Source organism: Eleginops maclovinus, chromosome 23, assembly GCF_036324505.1.
Source record: "Eleginops maclovinus isolate JMC-PN-2008 ecotype Puerto Natales chromosome 23, JC_Emac_rtc_rv5, whole genome shotgun sequence".
Taxonomy (NCBI): Eukaryota; Metazoa; Chordata; class Actinopteri; order Perciformes; family Eleginopidae; genus Eleginops; species Eleginops maclovinus.
The window spans coordinates 15,599,854-15,622,481 of NC_086371.1; the positions used below are offsets into that span (position 1 = coordinate 15,599,854).

At 42.5% G+C, this 22,628-nt stretch overlaps 1 protein-coding gene across 1 annotated transcript; it reads right to left on the reverse strand.

Annotated features, from left to right (window-relative positions):
• Positions 1-39: 39 nt before the first annotated feature.
• On the reverse strand, positions 40-22,626 carry atp7a (ATPase copper transporting alpha). The gene is made up of 23 exons (XM_063877173.1): positions 22,389-22,626; positions 21,182-21,312; positions 19,291-19,777; positions 17,530-18,306; positions 17,138-17,350; positions 15,751-15,914; positions 15,336-15,497; positions 15,103-15,179; positions 14,213-14,435; positions 13,867-14,100; positions 13,683-13,774; positions 12,653-12,780; positions 11,877-12,031; positions 11,653-11,787; positions 11,268-11,462; positions 10,886-11,068; positions 10,143-10,356; positions 9,856-10,002; positions 9,583-9,725; positions 3,403-3,606; positions 2,700-2,817; positions 2,496-2,598; positions 40-2,067 (listed from the first exon to the last, which is right to left on the reverse strand). The coding sequence occupies exons 2-23, from the start codon at positions 21,299-21,301 to the stop codon at positions 1,794-1,796; spliced, it is 4,548 nt and encodes a 1,515-aa protein (XP_063733243.1). The 5' UTR covers positions 21,302-21,312; positions 22,389-22,626; the 3' UTR covers positions 40-1,793.
• Positions 22,627-22,628: the final 2 nt, after the last annotated feature.

Genomic DNA, 22,628 nt, shown 5'->3' on the forward strand with positions numbered 1-22,628 from the left:
CCACGGCGCCACCTTGTGTTTTAACTTCACACAACAGAGTGAGATTACAAAAGCGTTTTATTCCAAGGCACGTCACGTTCAGAAGAACTATGAAAGACAGCAAACATGGACTTGCGTAAATTTCACTGCACACAGATCATAAGCCTTAAGGACGTCTTTAAAAAGCCACACACAAAGATCAACAGATTGGCACCTAGCTGGCTGTGATAGCTACAGAACATAATGCATCATGGGAAAGTGGCAGGACAAACTGATGGCATTTTATATCACCAAAAAGAGATTCTATAGGAGCTTGGGACACAGAAATGCAAGGAATAGCTGGACTGTAGTGATGATCTCCAGATTTTAAACAGCAGAAAATTATTCATTTTGAAATACTTTTACATTATAGAAAAATAAAGCTGACCAGAAGCTGTCTTTGATTGCAAGATGTAATCTCAACATTTCCTTTCCTACAATGTGATTTTTAAAATACAATCTACTTAATTCTCCAACATTTGCCTCTCAGTAACTAGTGTGGTGCAACTGCTGAGTCACATCTGTGTTTCTTGCTCTCCTAGGTTTAAAGATGTTTCTTTGATCAAGTGCAGCAGTGTGAATCACATAATAAAAGCACAGATTTGCCACCACTGAAATAAATTCCTGGAAACAGTAACAAGATCTTATCAAGTGTGATGACAGACAGAAAACAAAGGCATTCACAAAAGGCCTTTTCCACAGCAGACATTTTGACTTAAATAGGAAACGTGTTATTTGTGTTACTGATAATGTCCGTCAACATGTCTTCTGTGTAAAAGGAACATTTGTCTTTTTCACAACACAAAACCTTCTCTTTGCAACGAGCAAATAAAGTAATTTAAGCACAAAGTCACCCATGTAACAATTTCAGTTCACTTCGAACAATGAATTTCGTTCCCATTCATTGACAGACATATTGTATCATTAACCGACGATGCAGACACGCCTACAGAAACCTGTGAGAGGTGTTCTATAGCTTCCGTCACCATTCACCGTCTCTGTGTTGACCTCATCTCTGTTCACACTTTATCCACATGAATCCAAAGTAACCTCTGTGCGCTGCTATCTTTGGAATGTGATGGACTTTGCCGAGGTGGCACTTCGATTGGCACTTGGGTTACATTGACATTAACGACTCACTCCGGTAGCACCCAATTCACTCTTCAGCTGGTTTCTTTTTTGATTGGCTTCATGAGTCTTCATTCCTTTCCTCACTCAGTAATTACACATTCTGTGAGATTGAAATGATACATTTGGATTCAACAACTTCATTCTTCACATAGAATATAATGAAAAAAGAGATAAATAAGGGTAATATAAATACTCTGGAATAGAATTATACAACATTATGATTTTCCATTTAAGGTAATGTGTTAAAATATAACCTGGTAGTGTCCTCTCTTACACTGGGCACCACGGTTAAAATGTCTTTGGAAAGATTGTACTGGCAGACGAGCGCAGTGGCAGAGGCGGTTATCACTCTGCTTCCTGGATGTGGACGCTTACTTCAAGGCTCTGTAGATGCTTCATACCCACAGAGATTCAAAAAGACTGTGCCCTAGGGCGAAGACCTCAACAAAAGATAGTCTGCAACTCCCTCCCACTCTGAAGTGCATGTGATCAGCTGGTTGAGCTAAAAGAAATCCAGGGACTTTTTTCCCAAGTCAACAGTGCCGCCCTAAGGCACCTACAGCAGCAGTTATTCAATGTCCTAGCCTAAAATAAATGCAGTTGCCATCTACTTCAGCTTAAAAAAAATTAGAGCCATGTGAGCCTCAGCAGAACTCCTCCTCACACAGCGCCTCCCCCACCAGCAGTGAGTGTTTGTCAGGCTCGCTGAGCACCAAGCTGTTGAGGGAGTGCTTGTCGGAGCGCAGGGAGTTGATGGAGGCACGGCTGTAGTTGACAATGCGGTCCAACAGGCTGAGTCTGGGGGAGGGACGACGCATCTCGCCCATGCCGATATGGACGCTGACGTCGGATAGGCTGCCTTGCCGCCTGCTGTTACCCAGCCTGGCCTCCAGCTTCTCGGCAGTGGGCTTTGTGTAACTAAGCAGAGACGAGAAGACGGGATTAGATAATTGTGGACAGTGATGGACTGTGGTGTTAGACGAATATATCCAAAGAGGAAAAAGCCAACAGGAAAAACCTCAAAGACATACACTACTGGTGAATAAGGTTTAAAAGTAAGATATATCATAATGAACCCAGTTGATTTTAGACATTAACACAATTCTTTTTGAGGGAATTTCTGTCTCCGAGTGATAAAAGGCTTATTTGTAGAAAACTGCCTTTAAAGATACAGTTCAACAGTACAATTTGTTGGCAACGACAGGTGAATAGGGTAACCAATCTCACTAAATTAAAGTTAACATACAGTGCAGAAGAATTGACACTGATTCCATGTTACGGTAATTGAACAGTGCCAGACAAGACGATGTGTTTGCCAGTAGTTTCTCAGATTAAATATCTCTTACCATTTGAGCAGCAGCGAGGATAAGACCACGGAGACAGAAGACAGCGCCATGGCAGCAGAGCCCATCCACGGCTGTAACACCAGACCAATGGGAAGAAACACACCTGAGGACGAACACGGCTCTAATCAGGGCTGTGCTCAAAACTATGGCAGTGACCACGATCACTCAGAAGACATCATTTAAAGAAACAAGGCAGTCACCTACCAGCAGCTATAGGGATGCCAACCAGGTTATAGATAAGAGCAAATACAAAGTTGATCCTGATCCTCCGGACGGTCTTTTTAGAGAGGTCGATGCTGCCCACCACATCCAGGAGGTCATTCTGTACCAAGACAAAACAAGCATAAATAAAAAGGGTAGACATTTCAGATAAGACAACAGTTTTACTCAGAATTTATACATCCATTTTGGTACAGTGGTCCAAAATGGATGTATATATTTAGTAAGAAAACCAAACTATTTTCTATCTAAAAGCATCATTCTGCATTCATTCAGCAGTTGTAACAATTCAAAGATGTCATTTGCTAAACATTACAGATTTTAAGATAAGGAAATATTTGTGAAAAATAAAGCCCTTCACAATTCAGGCAATCAATACAAGTAATAGTTACATAATAACTGACGTCTGTACTTATACGTAACAGTACTGATAAAATAGGAATGTATGATTTAGAGACCAGTAATATATTTATGTCTTACAAAACAATGGCATATTACAACTGAATTAAACATCTGGTATCCGGATAGTGTTGTGCTCTGTGACACCGGGTCGTGTGTTACACTCCATCTTTGCCGCAGAATATCATGCTTAGTGCTTTCATGTTATGAAACAGCCAATCTGTCCAGAAACATGAATTTATTTCAACCAACAACAAATAAAGAACCTCCCCCAAGTTCAAATCCTCACCCTGATCAACACCACGTCTGCTGCTTCTATGGCCACATCTGTGCCGGTTCCTATGGCGATGCCTACGTCAGCCATGGCCAGTGCAGGAGAGTCGTTGACGCCGTCACCCACCATGGCTACGATCTTTCCTGCCTGCTGCAGCTGCTCCACCTTAGCCACCTTGTGGGAGGGCAGCACCTCGGCAAACACCTTCCTGATACCCACCTGTGGGAATGCAGAGAAATGGGCTCAGAAACACAGAAATACACAAATGAAAAACCCTGAAGTGTCAAAGATTTTGTTTTGTTTTAGCTGAGCTGGAACCTTGATGGCAAACACTGAAGGTTTATTATGAAGTTAAAGGCCGGAGAATTGACAAGACATTTGCTGCAGCCACGAGTTGACAGAGCGGTTGCCCAACCAATTCTGAAGAATCCTCGATATAGGAAGAGGTTTTAACCAGTTCCAAATTGCCAATCAACAGTCTTCAAACGCCAGGCTAAATAAGAGCAGAAACTACGTCTAACCAAAACTGCCATCTAGGTCAATATAATATGTATGAGAGCAGCTGGAGCCAGATAAACTGGTGCCCAGCTGTCCCAAAACAATAAAACCTATGTTAGGTCAGCATGAGCTGGTAGAGTATGGTTAACAACAAAGAGCCCAAACTGCTCCTCCTTAAGGGAGATTACAGCAACCCCAAGGCCGAAAAACTATGCCATGGGAACGCAGACAGAGGAAGGAGAAAATTATGAACTGTGTCAAAGGTTAACTACCTCAGCCAAATATTCCCTAACATTAGTAATTTCAAAAAAAGTTAAGACGTTTTTTCTGTGGATGGAATTTAGCATTGCCCTGTTGCATTGGAAGAAGCCATTGGTGTTTTTCCATTGAAATTTAGATTATGTACACTAAAAAAACCTCTTTATTGTCACATACATGCACACAGCAGAGCACACACATAGTGAAATTGGTCCTCTGCATTTAACCCATCCTAGTATGGCGAACCAAAGATAATGGTACTTACATGTATTGTTCAGGAGCATAATCTTAACAAATTAAGCCCATTTTAATCATTTTGAAAGTGAAAATCGTGATCAAATATATGCTAGCATGATTTCAACACCGCCACAAAGCTAGAAGTCGACTAGTGTTGCGTTTGTGGTGTTCTGCGTGATGACATGGATTTTACTGATGCTATTGATGTTACAGAACAAACCTTCAAATCCCGTAAGTGATGTTAACCACTCGGATTATTTCTGGCATCTCACCAAAAACCCATTCAAAAACCAGAAGTGCAAATATGCTTGAAAAGAATTGTTAAAGGAGCTGTGATGCTGAGACTATGTTTCCGGTGGCAACCACTGTAGAATGTCCGATTAGAACAATAAAAGGAAACGGTGTCCAAAGAAATGAGTCTTTATTGAGTCTTCACACCCACAACACAGTAAGAATGATCAAGGTGTGATCAGAGTTTGTATGTATTTATGTGTGTGGTTCACTAGATGCACGCACACCATCAAACACAACAGAATCAAATTACTTCAACAGTCAGCCTGCAACAGCTGGACTTCGATCCCACTCCTGAAGATGCCAGAAAAGAAAGAGGTCCTAATGAAACCTCAGCTTTATAGTGCTCAGCCATAGGTGGCCAATTAACTGCCTGACCAAAATAACAATAGCACAACTTACACATTACCAAAATAATATGAATCGATGGGCTTTTGTACAGCCGCCCCCAAATCTGTTGTACGGATTTGCTTCTAAAAGTCCTTCTCTCCATGGTCGTCTGGAAATGCAGGCAACTTAATCAGTCTAGCCACCGGGCGAAGATAGGTGCGATCCTTCACTTTAACTTCTGCTGCCCTTACTCTTCCATCGGAGCCAGGGCAGACCGTCTTCACTGTTCCAACAAGCCAGAGGGCCCTTGGAGACTGAGGATCCACAATCATTACGACTGTGCCGACGGTCAAATCGTCTTTCTCCTTTTGCCACTTCTGACGTGTCTGTTGGGCAGGCAAGTACTGTCGGATGAATCTGGACCAAAACTGGTCAGCCAGAACTTGACTGTGCCGCCATCTCCTGCGAGTGAGTAGCTCAGACTCTGGGTAGATCACCTGAGGTAGAGAGCTGTCGGGCCGCCCCATGAGAAGAGTATTTGGAGTCACGGGGTCTGGATCTGAGACGTCTGAGGATACGTAACCCAAAGGCTTGGAGTTAAGAATGCCTTCAATCTCAACCAGGACTGTCCTGAGTACTTCTTCTGGCACGGTCTGCGCTCCAACAACGGTGTACAGTGCTGCCTTTATGGACCGTATTTCCCTTTCCCAAGAGCCGCCAAAGTGGGGAGTACTTGGCGGGTTGTACTGGAAAGCGATCTGTTGTGCAGTCAGCTGCTCCTTCAGAGCTGGTTGGAGGGCCTGAAATGCCTCCTTCAGTTCGGTATCTCCACCCTTGAAGTTCGTTCCATTATCACAGAGAATCTCATGTGGCTTTCCTCTTCTTGACACGAATCGCCGGAGTGACATGAGGAAAGAATCAGAGTCAATGCTTGCTAGCAGATCAATGTAGACTGCCTTGGTAGTAAGGCACTTATACAATATGCCCCAGCGCTTTTCATTTCGCCTCCCGACTCTGATCTGAAAGGGACCAAAACAGTCGATTCCGGTGGAGTAAAATGCTGGCTTGTAGAGCCGGAGACTGGAGGGGGGCAAATCGGCCATTCTTGGGACCTCAGGCGTTCCGCGCCACTTACGACATTCGGGGCAACTGTGTTGGAATTTGCGAATTGCCTGCCTGCCTCTCAGGATCCAAAAGCGCCGCCTGATCTCCGCAAATACTCTCTCCGGACCAGGATGGTGCAGGTCTTGGTCGTAGCGCTTAATAATCAGCTTTGAGAGAGGATGGGAAGGATCAAGTACAATTGGGTGCTGTACTTCTTGACTTAGCTGATCACATCTACGCAGACGGCCTCCAACATGAATGAGCTGAGTGTTGGGGTCAAGCTCAGGGGCTAGCGTGACTAGCTTACTGTTTGATGTGACAGGGTTTCCAGACAGTAGCTGTGTCATGTCATCTGGGAAACTTTCGATCTGGGCTTGACGAAGAACATCCAGCTCAGCTTTCCTTAAGTCAGCCGCTGACGTACTCTCCGTATCAGAAGCCACCCCGTGAGGTGAGCAGGCTACCGCTTCAAGGAGTTCCTGGAAGGTGCTGTATTGACCGATGTCAAGTAGAGGTGGACCACTGTCGACGGTTGTGGTGGTCGGAGTGCTCGATGTCCAAAGGCATTGCTGAGTGGTCAGGCTGTGCCTCAGCAGCTTAGAAGGACCTTGGAGTGCCCATCCCAACTTGGTCTTGACCGCAGCCGGCCCTCCCGGTGGGCCCAGGCGAACAGGTTCAGTTGGGGTTATGAGGTGTGGATGGTCCGATCCAATGAGCAGCAAGGGCTGCGCACGGTCAATGGGCTGCAGAGGTAAGTTCTTCAAGTGACAATATGACTTCTTGAGGGCCGCAACAGGGTAAGTATGGGGTGCCAGACCTAGCTCTTTGGCTGTGAATGCTCTTTGAATGTGGAAGGTCTTACTTGGTTGGTTTGCAGGTGAAACTGTGAACGACACTGTGGCTCCAGGGATGACTCGCACATCTTGACGCACTGTACGCAAGGACAGCTCCTCAGGTAAACCTTGTAGGCCGAGCTGTTGTGCCGCTTCATACAGTAAGATGGTGCGCTCCGAGCCATCATCTAGCAGTGCATATGTGTCCAATGAGTTCTCACCATTCTTTAGGATGACCCGACTCATCTTCAGTAGCACCCTGCTGCTACCAGTAGGTCTGTCCACATAGAGGGTTTCAGCAGTGGAGCTGGTGGGTTTGGCACGCTCCATGGATCCAGTTGTGGCTTTCCTGAAAGTGGTGGTCTTACCGCTACCTCCGGTGTTCACCTCATGAAGGATTTCAAGATGTCGCTTGTCGCATTTCTTACATTTAGCCTTCAAAGTGCACTCGGAAGAGAAGTGTTCGCGTCCACACTTCCAACACCTCTGATTGGCCCGGATCCATTTCTCGATCTGCTCCTTGGACAGTAACTGAAAATTTGCACACTGATTCAGATAGTGCTGAGGTGTGTTGCAAAATGGGCAGAATTTCTTGGGCTTTTCTCGTGGCTGATCTGAACTACTTGACTGTAACTGAGATGGACACTCTTTTGGCTCACTGTTGTGAAGAACCATTGTGGACTGTGACTTTCGGTCCTTGCGGTGTTCTTTGTAGCTCTGATGTTCTTTACCGTGATCACCAGTGAACTGTGAACCATCAACTTGCACCCTTACCTCATATTCTAGCCAGTCAGCTAGGTCGAGAAGAGTTGGAATGGGAGTTCTTATGGGATTGATATACCTCCTAAAGCTTGCTCTTAAATCATGAGGCAACTTTCCCAGAAGCCGTGAAACATGAGATCCACACCACAGTTCGGTTCTTCCACTGCTGCCAAGTTGCTCCAACATCCCTACTAAAGCGCGCACTTTCAGTGCGAATTGACGAAAGGCCTTAGTGTCACCTGCCTTGACGTTCGGCTCCTCCATGAGCTTGGAGATGCGCTGAAGTGCAAGTTGGTGCGGTTGACCATATAACTCTGTGAGAGCCTCCATGGTGTCAGTATATGGATCCCTGCTGTGACTGTATGAATCAGCGATGAGCATTGCCTCTTCCAGTTTGAGGTGATCCAGTAGAATCTGAAACTTGAAGCGCTCTGTGGCATCGGGCGGAAGAAGGTTATCAAGAGCAACTTTGAGTCTTGCGAACTCACGAGGATCTTCATGAACGAAGTCAGGAAGCTTTGGCTTCGGGCCCCGATATGAGTGCTCTCTCTCCACTGAAGGATGTCGAGAATGACGCCCAGGTGAGTAAGAGGGTTCGCGGCGTCGGCTTGACTCATATCCCCTTGGAGTGTCATATTTGTATTGGCTTGAATAGTCATGCCAATAGTCAGCAGGTATACTTGAATACTGGTGTTCCCGTGATGGAGAAGATCTGCGGGAACGATGTTGCCGGGGCCAATCCAGGTAAGGATCCTTCCGTGAAGATGAGCTGTAATGAGGAGGTGATTCTCTGCGGCGACTTGTCTGTCTGCTTGGGTAGTTTCTATCAGGAGATCTGCGGTCGCGGCTAGATGGCCGCCCCATCCTTTCTAGACCTCTGGCTATCTCATCAACTTCTCTTTCCCTTGCATGTAGCTTGCCCTCAGTCGCTGTCGGTTCTAATTTATGCCATGGAGGACGCGGATCCTGTTGATCTCTTGGAGACGTCTCCATACATTGTGAAACCGGCGAGCTTGATCTGGAGCCTGCAGCATAGCCTCTCATGCTATTACGCCTTGAAGGGGGGTAGGAAGAAGTGTGATAATGAGAATCTTTCTCCCTCATTTGGTCCAGACAGCGCCTCAACAGTGCATTCTCATCAGAAAGGATGCGGACACACCTCTCAAGCCCTGGGGAGTTTGACCTGTCTCTGTCTGGGTCTTCATGTGTTGTGGGTGACTCACTCTTCTTTGGTGTTGCCATTGTTAACTAGAGAAGTTTGCCAAATCCGGCTCGAAGGACCATGAAAAGAATTGTTAAAGGAGCTGTGATGCTGAGACTATGTTTCCGGTGGCAACCACTGTAGAATGTCCGATTAGAACAATAAAAGGAAACGGTGTCCAAAGAAATGAGTCTTTATTGAGTCTTCACACCCACAACACGGAGTAAGAATGATCAAGGTGTGATCAGAGTTTGTATGTATTTATGTGTGTGGTTCACTAGATGCACGCACACCATCAAACACAAAAGAATCAAATTACTTCAACAGTCAGCCTGCAACAGCTGGACTTCGATCCCACTCCTGAAGATGCCAGAAAAGAAAGAGGTCCTAATGAAACCTCAGCTTTATAGTGCTCAGCCATAGGTGGCCAATTAACTGCCTGACCAAAATAACAATAGCACAACTTACACATTACCAAAATAATATGAATCGATGGGCTTTTGTACAATGCTAACTCATTAGAAGTGCTTCAAATGATAGAATATGGATCTCATTATGTCGTAATATATTGTGGTTTGTATGATTTGTTTTTTTCCATAAGCAACGTTTGAAATTAACATCGCGTTCTCCCAAATAAATGATATTCACATCACCCAGCTCTATGACCCGCCTCTGTCGTACCTGAGCAGCGATAGCTCGTGCTGTCTTGCTGTTGTCTCCAGTCATCAGCACCACCTCCAGCCCCATGCTGATCAGAGTGTGGACTGCCAGCTCTGCCTCTGGCTTCACCGTGTCTGCTATGGCTATCATCGCACACAGAGTATCTATAACACAAATGAACATGCTAAACAAAAGGAATACATGTCGTTTTAGACACAAACTTTACTTTTAGCAATGGCACAATTATGACAAACAGATAGCAGCGTACATTTCATCTTAAACTGTGCTACTCACTGTCGACAGCTACGAGGACAGCCGTGCGTCCTCTGCGCTCATGCTCTATCATGGCCTCATCTATGTCTGGTTTGACCTGCAGGCAATTCCTCCTCATCCACTCTCTGTTGCCAATCAGGACAACGTAGGTGGCCGTCTGGACGAGGCCTTCACACAGAGACAATTTAGGTGAGAAAACAGCATAGAAACAAAGAGGAGTAACTAACTACTTAAATGACTAATCTTCGGAGGACATCAAAATGTTTCAGTATTTCGGTTAAACGGCAACAAGGTGTGTCCCATCATACTTAGTGGCTGTGGGTCCATGATCAGGGGATGGGAGCTGCTGGACATCCGTGTGTCACTGATCTGGACGAGGACACTGTTGCGCTGGTTGTTGTCCTCGCTGTCGCTGTCCGACTGCCTCAGCAGGGTCTCGGTGTTGCTGACCTGACATCGGATCCCACAGCCCGGCACTGCCTGGAAGTCAGTGCAGGCGCCAAGAGACTCCGTGCTAAGCTCCTTCACAACAAAACATTATAGATTTTGAATAAAACCGTCATGACTCATGAGGAGGATCATGTGTGGGCTTTTAACCATATGTTAATAAAATAAAACTACCATGGTTAAAGTCAATGAAACCCAATGACATTCGTGTGTTTTTTAGTTACGTGATTATTTTTGAACCAGCCAGTCATTATGGTCTGGCCCGGTTGTGTCATTGTACTCTTTAGCTTTAGTAAGTGAGTAATAACTCCTCCTGACTGCTCATTATGTGCTGCTGCTGTAGTCCTCATATGGCAGCACAGGAAACGAGCAAGCTGCAGCATTAAAAAAATGAATGAATTAGAAATGGTTTTGGTTTTCATTTTTAAAATAGATCTTTCAGTATTATCTTTTTTTACGTTACGTTTTTATTGATGTAGTCATGGTTGGTGGCTGATTCATTCATTTCATGGAAAAAAGCTTTTTTCTGATAGTGAAATTTAAAAGTCATGTAGAGCTTCTGATATTTTCCTGGGTGGGCGTTACATTTGAGGTCGGAACCAACCTGTTTGCAGTATTTGGTGATGGCTGCTCCCAGAGGGTGTTCACTGTTGTTCTCAGCTGTGCCCACGATGGCCAGCAGTCGGGAACGAGGCATCCTGTTCCCCTCCACAACTATCTTGACCTGGATCACCTTCGGGGCACCAAATGTGATGGTCCCAGTCTTGTCAAACACCACTGACTGAACCTGCCGACAAATAAGGCAAAATAGAAATACTTTTAGAATGAATTGCTAATGTTTTAACAGTAATTAATCAACGCCACATCTACACTAAATTGGATATGCTAGCTAAGTTACCAGAACCACTTCTAACGTGTTGAAATTGACAGTTGTTCCGATCCAAATTTGGCTGACTACGTTTGAGTGTTACCAAGCCATTACACACCTTATGCGCCATTTCGAGTGGCTCTCCTCCCTTTATCAGGATGCCATTCTGGGCACCAACCCCTGTGCCCACCATGACAGCTGTCGGGGTTGCCAAGCCAAGGGAACAAGGACATGCGATGCACAACACCGTTATGGAGGCCTGGAAGGCGAAGCGAATCACTGCCTCTGTCCTGGAAATGCTCTTGTCGTAACCCTGCAGGGAAAGAAACGTTTCTTGAAAATTACTTACAAAACACTTTTACTATAACTTAAGAAGTTTAATTGCAATAGGAAATAATATCGGATACCGTGACATTTCTGATGTTTCAATTCGGTAACAAATAATTTCCGGATGCTATACTGAGGAGCTTGGTATAGTCAGATAACGACATTAAAAGACTCACAGGAAAGTACTCCACCACCAGAGAGAAGTCTAAAAACCCGATGAAGATCCAGGCGACCAGCGTGAGTGAAGATATGCCAACGATGAAGGGTACAAAGTAGCCACTGATCTTATCTGCATACTGCTGGATGGGAGCCTAAAAATAAAAATGTCAGGATTTAAATACCTGAGCAATTATCCTCAAAGCAGGCCGACATCGTGAGGATCTCCAACCACATAATTCACCTTTGAGGTCTGAGCCTCCTCCACGAGTTTGACGATCTGAGACAGCGTGGTATCCATGCCGACATGTGTAGCACTGACCAGCAGAGAGCCATTCTGGTTAATGGAGCCCGCAATCACAGAGCTGCCGGGCTTCTTCGTCACTGGCATGGCCTCACCTGGAGTCAAAGCAACAGCTAGTGAGGAAACGCGACAGGGCAGCGGGAAACAGGAGCCCGACATCTGTAGCAAACGCTGCTGTTTTGGCACAGACTTGGACTCAAATGATGGCTGAACTAATACTTAGACTGATATTGAAATTGCTATATGGTCCACTTCAATATTCAATCACCATCAAATTGTATTTATTTTTTAAAGGTAAAAAACATTCCATGAGGATGTTAATATGTTGTTTAAATATTTGATTGAATGTTCAAAACACTCTCTCAACTATCTTGAATTATAAAGCATTAGCAATATTAGCAGAATAACACCTTACTCAAATAAAAAACAAAGATTACATGTTTCTTAGTACTGGCTATTTATCTTCTAATAATCTTAAGCACATTTCTGATTGAATGTCAACAATGTGACAAATCAGGGCAAATAATAGGTGAGGTGAACTTTGTCAACACTGGCACAGTAGATAACACACTACAAGACAAACCGCTAAAAGGAATACTTTTCAAGTCAAATCTCTTGCCTTGGCTCACTTATTATTCCAATAATTCCACCAATACTGTTATTGACCCTTTAATTAATACTAATAGGTGTTTGGTCCTTCATTCCCCGTGACCGACCTGTGATCAGAGACTCGTCGGCCATGGAGTGTCCCTCGATGACCCGCCCATCTACGGGAAACTTCCCTCCAGGAACAACCTTCACCACATCGCCTCTCTGCACCAGCTCCACATCCACCTGTTCCTCACTGGAACACACCGTGTCATACAATTTAAAATGATACACTGTCGATACAATGCCAGACTATGATGACAGTACTGCTGTAATTATATTTTACACCACAGTAAATAAGAATGCACAATACAGCCGTACAGTGAGCCTGCACAGAGAGGTAGCATCCCGGGGTACTGTGCACTGATTTTAAGACGTTCTCTCCTGTCTGCTGACAGTGATTGATGGACAGAATATAGAAAAAGTGCAGCTCTATAAGTCTTTGGGAGCTGTACTAACCAATATAATTTTGAGTGTAAGTAACAATGCTTCTCCATCTTCTATGGAGTTTGTACTCACTTTCTCTTATATGAGCTTTCAAGGTCAAAATCAATACTCAATAAGTTGGATAGGATCTTTACAACAAACAGTTATATAGGACAATTAAATAAAAGCAGAATCTGATTCTTCCAACCCTTCATATCTACAGTTCAGCATTCTCAGACTTCCACTTGATAAACCACAACAACGACACTCCTTCCCACCCTCCCAAACTCTGAGAAAACAGTGTAGTTTGATTTCCCAGCTTTTTTCTTGTATACACTGACATTTTTAGTGTTCTTATAGTTGTGTTTTAGTGCTGTATTAATTTGCCTTGTGTTTTATGTGTGCCATGTCTGTAAATCAAACTGCTGCATAAACAGTTGCTTTACTGGCAACTGATAAAATGATTGATTATCGCAGCAGAGTTTTTAAAATCCAAGTAGTAGATAAAAAGGACAATTATGTGCTATTCTTCATGGTTTATGAAGTCCTTGTTACTTCACATTGGACCTTTAACTGACATTTAATCTGCAAACCTTAGATATATTGTAATCTTAAACAAACAAAGATATGAAAGGTTCCTAAAACAAAATGAGCTCAGAGAACAAAGAGTACCTGAGAAGGGACTTGTCGCTGCTGAGAGTCACCACTGTGGCCTCAGTTGCTTGTAGAGACATCAGCTTGGACAAAGCCTCAGATGTCTTGCTCTGGAAGGAAGAAGATCATTTCCAAATGACTTATACATGAAATTGAGATCCTGAATTTAATGTCAGATATTAATAATGATTATGAGCTAAACCTTGGCTATCTGCTCCAGCCAGCGGCCCAGGGAGATGAAGACAAAGAGCATCGGCGGTGTGTCGAAGAAGGTGATGGGGTTGATTTTTGCCTTCTCCACCATGGCCACTATTAGGACAATCAGTGAGTAGGTGAAGGCTATGGAGGTAGCCAGCACTATGAGCACATCCATGTTGGCAGATCGGTGTTTGACGGCTTTGTAGGCTTGAATGTAGAAGTAGCGACCTCCAACAAACTAAAGAGAGGAAAAGCAGAATTCACCAAAACATTTAATTCAGTCGGTCTTTAAAAATCTGGATATGTTTGTGTGGTTTGAACCACATTTCCTGAGAGTGCAGCTGATTTACCTGTACAGGCACACAGAAGAGGAAGGAGAGCAGGTTCATGATGGAGAGGCCCGGGAGCAGCTGTCTCTCCAGGAACATGGTGGCGTGGAAGTGGTTGCGGTCCTCCATGGTGGCGTTGTGTTGATGGGAAACATTCATCTTGTGGTCCATGATGATCATGTAGGTCATCATGCCCATAACAGGCACGCAGAAAAACAAGCTCACCAGGAAAGATTTCCTCCATCTTAGAGAGCAAAGAGAGTTGTGTGTTTTATTTTGTCATCTAGGTTTGAACAGTCCTTAGAGAGGAAGGAAATGTACAGGGAGAATCTTCAACCCCTCACTGGGTAATAACCCACAAACGTTGAGTAAACCTATGTTCATATAGTATTAGGGCGGACTGCAGGTCATTTTTCTTTTAGATTCCAAGCTAATATTAAAGCTTTTGAGTTTCTGTTCATTACTTTTTCCACCCTTCACCAAAACAATCGATCTCTCAATTTGAATTAAGTGGTGACCTGTTTAATCATTCCAAACTAGGTCAAAGTAATGAATTCATCTTAAAACAATTCAATATAGACTTATACTGCCTATATGCTTATACTTGAGGGTTTATATAAAAAAAATGTCTCTGATTTCTTTCATGACTTTAGGCTATTCTCAAATGTTAACTATCTTTCCCCATTGACACAATTTACAGTTTTCGCTGGTACTAATGGTCAAAGCTATATAAAACTTGTGTATGTAACAGAAGCAGGTGTTGTAAAGTAATGTAAAGAGATGGTGTTGCCCTGTAAGTTAACGCAAGTTTTCCTGAGATAAGAAAAACAAACTGTCGAGTCGTCATCACAATAAATAAAAACAAATAGCGGCTGGTGCGTGTTCTTGGTGTACACAAAAATGCTACTTACTGCCGTATCTCTTTGCTGTGGTCCAGGTGACTGCCGGTGCGGTCTCTCTTTACCAAAGATGCTTCAAACCCCAGATTCTGCCAATAACAGTCAAGCTACTGATAAAACATCCTTCACTAGTAGCGAATGGCATTCAAAGGTATTAAAGATGATCCCGTTTACATACATAATGTAACAAGCACAGAGAAACATTCAAAATAACCAAACAAATGCTTAAATAACAGGATTAATACCTTGATCAGCTTGATGATGTCTCGCGGCCCTATAATTTCAGAGTCGTGCTTAATGTGTGCTTTGTTGGTTGCTAAGGCAACAGAGGCATATATAATCCCCTTTTCTTTCATGAGGCTGGATTCAATTTTGTGAACACAAGAGGCACACGTCATTCCCCTGACCTGAAAGAAGGTGAAGAGGAGCAGTCAAGAAGGGAAAGGGAGACAAATATTAAAGAGGGTATGACGTGAGGAACAGACATCATTTATTTGATCTGCTGGAAAAGAGGACACATGTTTTAGACCTTCTTCTCCACTAGTGATGGAAATGTTTATGGATGGATGTCATATTGTGCAAATAAATGTACTGGGTTGAACGTGTCTTTTCTTTTTAATCCAACACTAAAAATGTTAATGCAACCGTAGGTTTACTCACCACGAGTTCTAGGTTTCCATCTGAACCTTCATAGTCCTCCATCACAGAGGCGGTGAAGCCGAGCTCTTTCACACACTCGGCTATCTTCACAGGGTCGATGAGCTCAGGGTTATAACGCACCTCTGCTTTACTCGCCATCAGGGCTACTAGTACCGAGTGGATTCCTGCGAAACATAAAAAATATATGCAGTATATTCAGTTCCTGGTGAAGGCAGAACAGCACGATTAATCCTCATTGACATAAAACTTAAACAAGAAGACGTACCTAATGTTTTATTTTCAAAAGCTCGTGTTCGGGTTCTTTTTTTAAATGTAGCTTTGAATGTATCTTTACAGTGAAAATGTTGAAAAACTAAACCAGCAAAAATACACATAAGTATAATACATAGTATAATAACTCATAAGGGTTAGGGGTTTTTGCGTATTAGGCGTTATGAATTTGGGAAATGATTGCATTTGGTTTAGTGGAAATGTTTGGATCACACCTGTCGAAAACAATTCCACCAGGCCACAACTGGAATTTAATTCTACAAATAGCATAAAAATCTACGAAATTATGTTAAACTATATTTTTGAGCTGATGTTTAGTAAGGTTTACACAGTTAATAACTTACATGTTTAAATACTTTCTACAATGACTTTTAAAAGAGTTCCAATAATCTGCTGAATCTCTGAGAAAAAGAGATTCAGCCTCTAAATGATCCTAGCTTTGGATTGGCTAATCAAGTCACATGTGGGTTAGGAATGAGGAAGTGTTGTTGTTCTGTAGCTTGACTACTTCATCTATGAAGATATAAGGCAGCTTTTTTCTTCCAGATATAACAGTATATGTAGAATTTCCTGATAAAAATGTAGAGAGCACATAAGTGTGCCAATAAGACTGTTAAGTAATTAAATATCCACTAGACAGGTTTTGTATCTGTTTGTAAGTTAGTGCTAGCAACTTTCATTTGAATAAAGACGCACAGGAAACAATGCATTTGGTCTTTGGGAGACAGAACAGTGGCAGGTAGAAGGGCACAGGGAAAGGGGACTTATTGATGCAGATGGTGTCATGAAGCAATTAGCTGGGGCAATCAAAATATACTTAACTTAGTAAGGTTTACACAGTTAATAACTTACATGTTTAAATACTTTCTACAATGACTTTTAAAAGAGTTCCAATAATCTGCTGAATCTCTGAGAAAAAGAGATTCAGCCCCTAAATGATCCTAGCTTTGGATTGGCTAATCAAGTCACATGTGGGTTAGGAATGAGGAAGTGTTGTTGTTTTGTAGCTAAGGTTGTAATCAGCTGAAACAGTATCCATCCTCAATATATCAAACACTCATGTTACAATAGAATAAAATTCGGTACAGCCCTAATATCTAGTGCAGTTTTTACAGACCAGTTTCATTCTTGAGGTTTCTCTCGATGTTTGCCACACAGGAAGCACAAGTCATCCCTCCGATCTGGATGAAGCATTTAGAGTGTTTGTCTCCGGTGCGTCCCTGCAGATTCTCTTTCTGTAGGTCACAGTCTAGCTCCTTATCTTTCACATTTGATAGATTTGAAGACTTTGAGAGGCTTGGTTTTAGGACAGGAAGCAGCGAATTGGTCTCTGCAGAAAACAGGTGAGAGTAAAGAAAATGTTCAGTTAGCTATGATTTCTCATCTAAACACACTGAATGATGAGCATCCTTAAACAACAAATTTGAGCTTTAGACTACCTGCAGGCGATTCTCTATTTCAAATACAACAATTAAAACTACTCAACAACCACACCATCTCTCCTCTCACCAGGTAGGAAGGCATCAAAGCCCATGTCCTCTACAGCCTCCCTCAGCTCCTCGGGTGTGGTCAGGAGCGAATCGTACTCGAAGGTCCCCTGGTGCTCGGACAGAGAGACCTTGGCTGAAATCACCCCCTTCCTTTGGGAGATCATGCCTTCAATGGACTGGACACAGGAGTTGCATGTCATGCCCTCGATGTGAATATTAACTACAGATGCTAGAGGCTGGGTGAAGCAAGGCTGTGATGCAGCAGGTTTGGCCTGTGTTCCTCGTGCAGGCCGAGGTGGTGTTAAGGCAGCAGTGGACAAAGTGGGGACAGGACTGAGAGAGGCCAAGGAGTCCCAGAGTTGTGTCTTGAAGGTACCTGGAGGCAGCGCTTCAATGGCCTGCTGCAACTGAGTCACAGTGACCTTCACAGGGTCATAACAGATGGAGGCCTTCTCCTTCTCGAGAGACACCTCCACTGAGGAGACACCAGGCAGCATGGAGATATTATCTTGGATATTGACCACACACGAACGGCAATGCATGCCTTTTACCCTGAGCGCAATAAGTTCTGTGTCTATGAAGATTTCAGACTCCTCTGATGCCTCTGATGGTGACGAGACGGTTGGTTTGTGAGAATCAACTAAACGTTCGATTTCGCTGAGGGACAGCTGCAGAGGGCGAGGCTTGGACTTGACAAATGCCTGGAAGCCAGAGACAGCAATCTGGTCGGTGATGGTTTGGACAGTGATGAGGTAAGGCAGGTAAACGACTGCAGCTTCCTGAGTCTCTAAAACAACTGTGGACAATAAAGACATGACAGAGTTAAAAACACCAAAGCAGAGCACAAAAGACTTCTGTTTTTTTTTGTGGGGGTGGGGGGGGGGGGGTTATAAAAAAGGCAATATTTCACCAGAACAGGTCATTGTGCACGTGACACAAATGTTTGCAAACAATGAGGCAGTCAAAACATTTTTGAAATCCACCAACAGTCCAAAAATGCCTACATGACACACAAGCCTTCGATCACCATTAAACAATCATATAGTCCCACATGATCCTGTTTATATGAGATCAGGGGCACTTTTTTATGCAACATTTATAATAATATATAATTAAATCAGTTCACTAATGTTTATTTCCATCTTGGAAAGAAGTATTTTAAAGCTGAACTCCAGAGAGGACAGAGGTTTTTGTTCAGGGCTCTGGAACGTCATAGCCGAGGAAATCAAGTTTGACTTGATAACATCTTTTAAATCTCTTCTTAAAAATACTTCAAGCACACAGAATTTGAGTATCGATGATCTTACTATACTGTTCTGTTAAAAGGGGATTTTACAATATATGAATTCAAATGTTCTGCCTTGTTGAAGCACTTTTGCATCTGGAATTACGAAAAGTTTTTCATAAATTAAGACTATTGTAATTATTATAAACGTGTCATGAGGATGTCATTTTTGTGCAATAATAATAATGTTTAACCCCATTTGGGACAATGGTTCTAAAAAACAAACATAGATTCGTTCTTCCTGCAGGCCTAATCTGTAAACGTGTCACTACTTACAACAACACCAGTAGAAGTATTTCATGAGTCATTGTCAAATCCCACAGAGCAACCTGTCGGAACGGTTTCAATGCAAAGATCCTCACATACACAAAGATGTGACAATTGTTATCTTTAAGATGTACATTCCTGTGCAGCAACTGTGTTACAACATCACTTCTGCACCAGACACTGTGGCAGTATGACTTAAAGCTTGTAAAAAAATAAAAAGTAGATCACCTTTGATCTTTTCAATCCCTTTCAGTTTTCCAATCTTTCCTTCAATGGTAGCAGTGCAGGAGTGACAGGTCATTCCTTCAATGCTCAGTTTTAGGAGTGCCGCCCCGCCTCCCGCTGTGTGCGAGGGAGACGTGTTTGTTTTTTTTTGTATTGGGCTGCTGGGTGCGGGGATCTCCACCGCCTCACTCAGCTGCGAAAAAGAAGTCAGGGAAGGAACAAAGGTAACAGTGAGCCCCATTGGGGCAGGGCTCTCTCTTACATCCAACACTCCCTGTATCTGGGACAGCTTCTCCAAAGCCTCCTGTTGGGCTGCAGGTGTCAGGCCTGAGGTGGGGATCAGCTGGGTGTCTGTAGAGACAGGGGTGGCTGCGCTGGACGCTGATAGACTCGATTCAAAGCCCATGTCTTCGATGGCCTCCGACAGAGACTCTGGGCTCTGGTGGCTCTGGTCAAATAATACAGTGGCATTCTTCAGCTCTAAAGACACCTAAACAATAAAAGTCAAGGTATGGGTTAAAATACAGTATATTCATAAATTGTGAATGAACTAGGAGAACAAATCTGGCTAAACTAAACCAGTGTAGCTAAAAATAGCGGCATTTGACTACTTCATCTATGAAGATAAAAGGCAGCTTTTTTCTTCCAGATATAACAGTATATGTAGAATTTCCTGATAAAAATGTAGAGAGCACATAAGTGTGCCAATAAGACTGTTAAGTAATTAAATATCCAATAAACAGGTTTTGTATCTGTTTGTAAGTTAGTGCTAGCAACTTTCATTTGAATAAAGATGCACAGGAAACAATGCATTTGGTCTTTGGGAGACAGAACAGTGGCAGGTAGAAGGGCACAGGGAAAGGGGACTTATTGATGCAGATGGTGTCATGAAGCAATTAGCTTGAGCAATCAAAATAGACTTTACTTACTACTTGAAGATAAATAAAAGCAAAAGTGTGTCTATTGTCACTTTAATGGAGGTAACCCACATCATCAATAATATATATTATCTTGTGACATTTGCAAAGCCCTACTGTGAATCTGCCTCGTCTCAACAATTGACCATATACACAAATTTAAACAAATGGAGTAAAATGAGTCATCTGCCTTGGCGAGCTCAAAACATGCTGTGTCAGTATTGATGACCCTTAACTCTTCCTCTTTAGCAAGAATGAAACATGTGACCCACTGAAGGGATCACTTGACTGAGCCATAGGTAACAACCACAGTGGGGGTTAAGTTGTAAGTGATTATGCCTGCTGGCTTAACATTTCTGTTGCTGAGAATGAAAAGGGGGAGGGCAAAGAATGAGACAGAATGAGTCAAAAAGATCTATTCACTCCTACCAGACAATGTCTCTATAAATGAATTTAAAAAGACCCAAGAGCTAAATTCTCTTAAGACATAAAGGACATTTCCTGTGGGCGCAAGCTGCATATCGACCTGTTGTCATAGTCCTGAAAAGGGCAGAGATTTATCTGGAACACACTATTACATTATCTTGTCATTTAACCAAAGCCTGAGGGGTAAACACAAAATAAACAAAACAGAGGGCCACAACTATTGTAATAGAGCAATATCTCTTGGCCAAATTGATGTTAGTTGGTTTTACATCAGACCAGTTAGTCCTGAGGGAGAACAGCTGTGGGTATATCAAACTGCATAACAGTAAAATGGACAGGACCCTTTTTGTCAATATAAAAATGCTTGCGTATCTGCCTTCCTCACAACAAATATTAAAACACAGATCAGAATGTACAACATGCATGGTAGACATTCAGACATACAGCGAGACTTTAAGAAATGCATATCAACTTGGGGGAAAAAATGCTGATTGACACTAAAAGTAGTAATCCATGTTTTTACAGAACATCTTTGCATAGATGACATTTACCTTTATATGTATGACCCCGGGGAGCAACCCAATGCGCTGCTCTATGGACTGGACACAGGAGCCACATGTCATACCCTCCACGCCAAGGGAGACTGAACACAGATCGACTTTCTGTATCATGGTTGCTTTCTCTAAAAAGGGACACAAGAAGAACAACATGTAAAACTGCAAGTCTTTGGCTTTATAAAAAGACCCTAGAGGAAACCTATAACACATTCAGGGCAAATACTCAAAGAGTCAAGTCAGATGAATCTTTCAAATGTAATGACAATAAAGGAAATGGCTGAAAAGCTAAAAGTCACGTCAGGATCTTTGTTAAAAACAGCACAAGAGTGCGTATAATTTTATGTAATATGGTTAAATGTTACTCTAAATGATTTTAACTCAAATATTTTATTTGAATGAAACTCTAAAATCATATATGCTACTAAGAACTTAGTAGCATATATGATTTGAAAGAATTAGGCCGTTTTTTAACCTACATCTTTAAGCTTTGTCAAAAAAACAAAATAGGAAAACACTTTACAGTACTAGGCTCCCTATTGTAAAGAAACCAGGATATCTTGCCCTTTTTAAAAACCAGATTTCTATCAGATTAACGTTTAAAATTGTATCAATTACCACAAGAAAAAAGCACGTTTTGGCACACCACCAATGCTGCACCCTTTGATCTATATATTTGTTTGCAACCAATGTATCCACTTATTGCACTATCACTTGAAAACAACAAATAAAACAAACTTATTTGTACAATAATGTAGAAAAAACCCCAAGGGAGGGCAATTATGTCCATGTTTTTTTTTGCTTGGATGGAATTACTCGGTAATGAAATAACAGATTAAAGCTCAACTCATTATTTGACTGTTTACATAAATACAACCACCTCAACTTCAGTGATGTTCAAGAGTAAGGCTATTACGCAACAACGATAATCAATGGTCTAAGTGTAACAACGTCTTGTGACTTTTGAGGACGATTTTTAAGTGATTAAAATGATAATTTAATTAAGCTACGGTTAAAGCGGCTAACAAAGATAGCTTGACTTAGCTTTAAATAATAAGTTAAACTTATCATTAGCAGTGGCCTGCTTGTTACTAAGCTATCAAAACAATGTTTAGTTTATTAAAAATGTAATTTAAACAGTGATCTTTCCTACAGTGTCATCGGTCAGCTTTTCTTAGTTTGAGCTTGAAAAGAAAAGTCTTACCTTAATCAAAGTAAACAGTTAGCTACAGGCTAATGACGTTGGCTGTCAGACTGTGGCTAAGCTAAGTAGCAAGCTTCTTCTCTCCAAAAACTAAAACAAAACAGCAGCCTCGTGGCATCCTGCTGTCTATGAGGAATAACAGAGGGTGCTGGAATACGTCTTTTATTTCCCTGCAATAAAAATGACAAGCTCTGAGAAGCTGTTTTTATCTCTTCTTCTCATGCCGACGTAACAACGTCT

Bases quoted from the DNA above. Each gene is read 5' to 3' on its own strand.
- atp7a (XM_063877173.1), bottom strand. From the start codon at position 21,301: ATGATACAGAAAGTCGATCTGTGTTCAGTCTCCCTTGGCGTGGAGGGT. The intron at 19,778-21,181 runs GTAAATGTCATC...TTTATTGTTTAG, and splicing joins CCGGGGTCATACATATAAAG to GTGTCTTTAGAGCTGAAGAA. The intron at 10,357-10,885 runs GTTGGTTCCGAC...TTTGTTGTGAAG, and splicing joins TCACCAAATACTGCAAACAG to GAGCTTAGCACGGAGTCTCT.